Genomic DNA, 6,000 nt, shown 5'->3' on the forward strand with positions numbered 1-6,000 from the left:
CCTCCGCTAAAAGAATTACTTATTCTGGGAACCACATGGTAAGGCTTGAAAGAGTTTTGACAGTTTATTCAGCAGTTCTACTAACCAAACAAAATAATGTTTCTCAAAAAGACAACACTCGTTTCTCTTAGAATCTGTTTTTCTTCACTGACTCTCTCAGGTCAAACAAACCCGCTTTATTCCCACTCACTAGCTACCAGATACCTGAAATTCCGTCAGAACAGTTACACATCCAAATATTATGGCACAATGTTCACTATTTAGAAAAGTAAAAATAATTTTAAAAAAAAAAAGGTTAAATTTCTGACAGGGTCTTAGAAATCTAATAACCAGTAAAACCACATTACAGAGAGGTGTGAGCTAGAGGCAACACACAGCATGTTGCTCAGGGAATGAATAAAAACCCAAACACACAAGTGCGTTTCGAGCTGTGAAATGTAAAAATGATACAGTATGTGTATTTCACACTCAAGCTGTGGCATTCATGTGCTAATGGCAATTACCAGACCTTGATGACAACAGCAGTCCTTCCTAAGAAAAAGAAAGCAAGTTTCTAATTGTTTGAAGAGGATTTGTTTGACTCTTGACAAATGATTTCCAACAGAAAATGCCATTTTGGGAGAAGAAAGCCCTGACTTCAGAAGACAATACAAATGCTTTCATTTCAATTAGAACTTGTTTTTCACAGCTTCCGAAAACTCGGTTTCAAAAATGTATGAAGGACAAAGAAGGCAAGGACTGGATTGCTCAAAGACAGACAGAACTGGTTTTGTTAAATCAGTTAGTTCAGGGACCAAACGGAAAGAAGGTGGGGCCTCTGGGTGTGGATTTCAAGAAACTTGGTACTTCTTGGCTGTGGTCACGCACTAACGTCTTTGGTGTCACTGCTGATCTGGGCAGTCTCTCTCTCACAGACATTTTTTCCTTTGATGCTGCTGGACTTAGGTGGATTCATGCCAGTACAGCCAGCTCTGTAGTACTGTCGGGAATGAGAAGATGAACTGTCGTTTCTCAAAAATGGTAAACCCTGTCCTGCTCAGCCAGAAGAAGTGAAACGCTACATTTTGTCTAAGAGCCCCAAGGCGTGAGCTCTACCAAGGACCTTGTGTAGGTCCTGAAAAGCAACCAGCCAAGCCTTCGAAGACAGGAGCCCGTTTCCTCCTGGATCAAACACGATTCATTTTACAGTGATGAAACTACACGACCCAGACAAAGCTAATGAAAGAACTAAATTGACCTCTCTCTTTCGCAGTACTGCTAAAAGCACAAAAGACCAAACAGCTTCCCACTAACCAGTGCCGTTTCCATCCTAAGGCAACCACTGTGATGATGTTGTGGAGATAGCTTGCGAGGCACCCACGGCAAGCAAAATCGTGAACTGCAGCGTTGTCTTCCCAGCTACTGTAGTAATAACTTTTTACACTATTTTTTAAAAAGGCATCCCCGTTGGCCAGTGGAAACTGAAGAAAAGCAATTCCCCCTTGTCCATGCAGTGGCTCCTTGCTGCAGAGAAAACCACAGGCTGCTCTGTGTAAAAAGCGGAGCTGAACAGTCACTCCAATTTTAAAGTAGTTACCAGTTGCATGAAAGATGCCTCCTATATACACACACAGATGAGGACAGCAGCTGTATTAATTCCACCAATGGTAGTAACTTCTGCAGGCTCTGCCAGAAACACTGGCTGAGAAGGTAAAAAAAAACTAATTGAAATCCACTTTTACTTCTAGGTGCCTTACTGTGCATTTGCTTAAATGTGGTTGCTTCAAAAGAGTTCCTTCAATTAATAACTACAGGTGGAAAGGCAATTTTCCCTCCATCATGGTTCACTGCCCTTTTTTCATCTGCCTATAGCACATTTATATAGCTTCTAGCTATTATCTCCCAGTCTTGCACTGGAGATCAGGTACGTTGCCTTGGAAGAAAAGTTGTTTTCTATTAATCAGTTTTTCAGTTCTTGCTAATGTTCTATGCTGACATCAACAGAAACATTATTGCCCCGTAACAACGTATTGCCACATTTCACTGCACTGTGGTATTACTACCACTGTTGATTCACCTAGAGCCCTAACCATCACTCTCTCTCTCTGCAGACAGCAATTTCACACAAAAAGATTTCACTCTTCTTTGACATTAAAATATACTCCCACTTTTCCTAGTCCACACTGAAACAGTCTAATTTAGTCAGCCCATTTTTCTTTAGGAGGCCTCTCTGCAACAAAGTCGGGCTTTGTGAATGGAGAGCTGTGCTGCCACTGCCTTGCAGCTTGCACGGCTGCTCACACCCACCACAGAATAAGCAGAGTGAAGCTCTCCTGCCTCGTCTGCAGCGGTACAAATACCACAAAAGCAGACAGCAATGGCAAATTGCGAACTCAGTCTTGCAGCAGCAGCAGCTTGTAGTCCTCACCTAACATCGCTTGGTTTAGACAAAGTTCTTATAACACAATCTCAGTTCTGGCCTGAGGGGAGCAACCGAGTCCTCCCAGACTTGAGAGAAATACCACAGGCTTCATGGGGATGAAGATGCAGTGCAGGGCAGCGGGCTGGTTCACCTCACTCTCCCTGCAGAGCAAGGAGAGGGAGAGAAATGGCTGGGGCAGGCAGACTTGCCCAACAGAGGAAACACCACTGGAGGGAATGCTTGAATTGATCCTCTTTGTCTCAGCCACGGTGCTCCCACGACAGGAGACAGATGTTGCCACTGCTTCCCTGCTGCGGTGCAAGCCCACCACAGACTATGCTCTCCAAAGCCCTGGGACATGGTGCCTTAAGAGGAAATGTGATAAACTGTGCCACTGGACTGAAGCTGTTAAAAGGTCACTTGGTCAGAAGAGAGGGCTGGGCATGCCAATACCATTAAACACACCTGCAAGGTTTAGTCAGTCTGCCAAGAAATTGGAGAAGTTGGGCTGCCTCCTGCAGCTGGGCTCTACAACCAGCTCTACACCAGCAGCAGGCTGCCTGCCACCAGTCCCCATAGCACTCGTGCCACATATACCACAGCCTGGAAACCCGAGCTGCACTTCTGCAAGTTTCTGACAAAGACCAAGCGTGTTGTCTCCACGACATGCCTGAGCTACCTCAAAGTTCGCTAATTCAGATACCCATAGCAACACAGATGCAACAGGAAGACAGCAGCAGAGGTGAATATTCCACATACAAACCAAGCTGCTTGCCTGGATTTGACATTTCCCAGTTACGCTGTTACAAGAAGATGGCTTAGCCAGCTTTAGGCCGTTCCGGCCGTGCCTGCGTAAGCTATGCCCACATCCCAGCTGTAACATAACCCTGTGCTGTCTCCACGTAGTTTCTGTACTTTGGTGTACTGACACTTATAGAGCTGATTGCAAAGAGCACCAACTAAAAATTCTTGCAGCTGCGTAAGTTACTCAGAGGAAAAATGCTTACTGTAAAGTTGCACACGCAGTGGATCTTTGACTGGACACAGCTCAATACTGTGTGAAAGGCACAAAGCAGCTCGTGAAACAGAAATTAGTATTTCCTCATAATATGGGGGGTGCCTCACGAGCGTGAAAAATGGAACAGAGATAAATATGAAAGGTCAAGAAAAAATCCCACACTCTTCACTTTCCAAGCAAAAACCTGACAGGTTCTGAAAATATAAAAGCCATCTGCCCAGGTCCGGCAAACTCACATTTTACTCACAGACAAGGAAATGAGCAATTTCTTTTAAAATCTGTATTTTTCCCATGTTTAGGCTTCTCCTGGGACCTCACACAGTGTTAATAAAATCTTTTGCTATTCTGGACATAATGTCAGAAACGCATATATGCTCCAAAAGACAAGAAGTTTATATTGACTAGACCAAGAGCCACCACCTTTGATAAAATCTGCATGCACAAAAGAAACGCATTAAGCCACCCGCAAAAAGCCCAACATTATAACTCAGTGCAGGCCTGCTGAATTTTCAATGGATCAAAATTAATTATATACTTCAGGGCTATTTTGCATGAGCCAGGGACTTTTCGCCTTCGCAGGTATAGTTAAACATTCAGATGCACTGGAGAATTACATCATTAAACGTGCTGCAGAGTACCTTAAAAATGGACTTCTGCCAAAAGTTTGTTTTGCACTGCAACTTCCTGTCTGACTCCTGCTAATGATCGTTGCTATTACTTCTGTCTGAATCACTTAATCATCTGACTGGGGGGGAAGGAGGGAAGGAAAAAGAAAGAGGGGAGAAAAAAAATCTAACCAGGCCGAGCAATGCCTTTGGTCAATAGAGAATGGAGTCTTTCACAGAAGTCGGCTGCCTCCTCGGGTCACTGCTCTGAGATGGTACCTCTACCCTCATGAGGCTGCAAAAGGCCACAACCCTACCGTTTCCTCTGCCTGTGCCAGCGTGCCAGAAACCCAGCTGTCACATTGCTACCGAGAGACAGTCAGAGCATCCACAAACGCTGGTGTCTGAAGGTTCCCCCACCCTACAGCAGCAGCTCCTCCCTGCCCTCACCTCTCCACCTGCGGCAGAGCAGCAAAGCCCCCGTCCCACAGACCTCCCTCCCTCAAGTCTCACCTCTTTCGCTCCCATGCTCGCAGACATCTTCCACATTCGCTTTGCAAGTGTGCCAAGCTGTGCCTCATTAACACTCATGCAGTACAGAGATGCTCAGTCCATATTTAAAGACTAAAGGAGAGAAACAAAGACATTAAATTACTTGTTAAAAAACCCCACATGAAACTCGTATCAACAGAGACGCAGCGGATTTCAAAGGCAGTGCTGCATCACTACGCTCTTGGCCACTGACGCGCAGCTGCACGTCTTCGCGTGGTGACATGCTGTCAGGTGCTTACATTTTAGCTTGCCTGTTACTCAGGCTTTGCCTTCGCCCAGGCCTCCCGCTGAAGCACACGCCGCAATGAAGAACAGGCTGCCCGATGGCTACCCACGGCCAGGCACGCATCACTCCCAGCGAGAAGGATGCAGGGGCTACAACACACACCTTCACAGGAACGGCACGCCATGTTATCCCTCGACGCGCGGCAGTCTCGCAGTCGCTGTGTCAAGACGTGGGATGCGGCGGACCCTGGCCGAGGATCTGCCGCCCCTCGAGGCCGCGCACTACGTGAAAGCAGACTTGAACGACCGCCACCCAGCGCTGTGGGGAGACGCGGCCCTTCGGGCACCCTCAGCACAGCGGTGGCCCAACAAAGCTGTTCCTACAGCCGCCAAAGCCGCGTTCTACCCTGCCCCCGCTGTAGAGCGGCGGCGTTCACTCACTACCTGAGCTCACGGTGCACACACAAAACTCCCGCGGCCCTCGGCGCAGGCCGGCGGCAGCCCGGCACTGAGAGGGGCCGGCGGCCGCCCGGGACTCTGAGGGAACCGCCGGCCGCCCGGGACTCTGAGGGAACCGCCGGCCGCCCGGGACTCTGAGGGAACCGCCGGCCGCCCGGGACTCTGAGGGAACCGCCGGCCGCCCGGGACTCTGAGGGAACCGCCGGCCGCCCGGGACTCTGAGGGGCCTGCGGCCGCCCGGGACTGAGAGGGAACCGGCGGCCGCCCGGGACTGAGAGGGGCCGGCGGCCGCCCGGGACTCTGAGGGAACCGCCGGCCGCCCGGGACTCTGAGGAACCGCCGGCCGCGCCGACCCGGCCGGGGTCCGCGTTCTCCGCAGCGTCGGCCGCCCTGATTGGCCCGCGCGCTCGGGACCCCTCTCCAGGAGAAGGGGGACGTGACCAGCTCGCCCGCGGCTAATGGCCGCCTGCCCACAAGATGGCGCCTCCGGGGTGAGGCGCAGGGGCCCGCGGTGGAAGAAAGCTCTGAGAATAGACTTAACTATTTTAGGTCGGAAAAGGCCTTTATGGTCATGGAGTCCAACCGTAAACCTAGCGCTGCCAATTCCACCACTAAACCATGTCCCTCAGACATCCACACGCCTTTTAAACACCTCCAGGGATGGCGACTCAACCACTTCCCTGGGCAGCCTGTTCCAATGCTTGACAACCCTTTTGGTGAAGAAATTTTTACTAATATCA

General features: G+C 49.4%; 1 protein-coding gene across 4 annotated transcripts in view; it reads right to left on the reverse strand.

Annotated features, from left to right (window-relative positions):
- Nucleotides 1–5,576, reverse strand: part of LOC142026647 (uncharacterized) — an 83,725-nt gene extending 78,149 nt beyond the window's left edge. For 3 of the 4 annotated variants that reach the window (XM_075019854.1, XM_075019851.1, XM_075019853.1), the window contains exons 1-3: nucleotides 5,505–5,576; nucleotides 4,816–5,309; nucleotides 4,538–4,648 (exon numbers count right to left, since the gene is read on the reverse strand). In XM_075019854.1, the coding sequence (XP_074875955.1) occupies nucleotides 4,538–4,615 (78 nt within the window). In that variant the 5' untranslated portion in view covers nucleotides 4,616–4,648; nucleotides 4,816–5,309; nucleotides 5,505–5,576. The remainder of the gene's footprint in view (nucleotides 1–4,537; nucleotides 4,649–4,815; nucleotides 5,310–5,504) is intronic. The other variant, XM_075019852.1, reaches the window with a different exon arrangement.
- Between the last annotated feature and the right edge of the window lie 424 nt (nucleotides 5,577–6,000).

Source organism: Buteo buteo, chromosome Z (genome assembly GCF_964188355.1).
Source record: "Buteo buteo chromosome Z, bButBut1.hap1.1, whole genome shotgun sequence".
In the NCBI taxonomy this organism is placed as follows: Eukaryota; Metazoa; Chordata; class Aves; order Accipitriformes; family Accipitridae; genus Buteo; species Buteo buteo.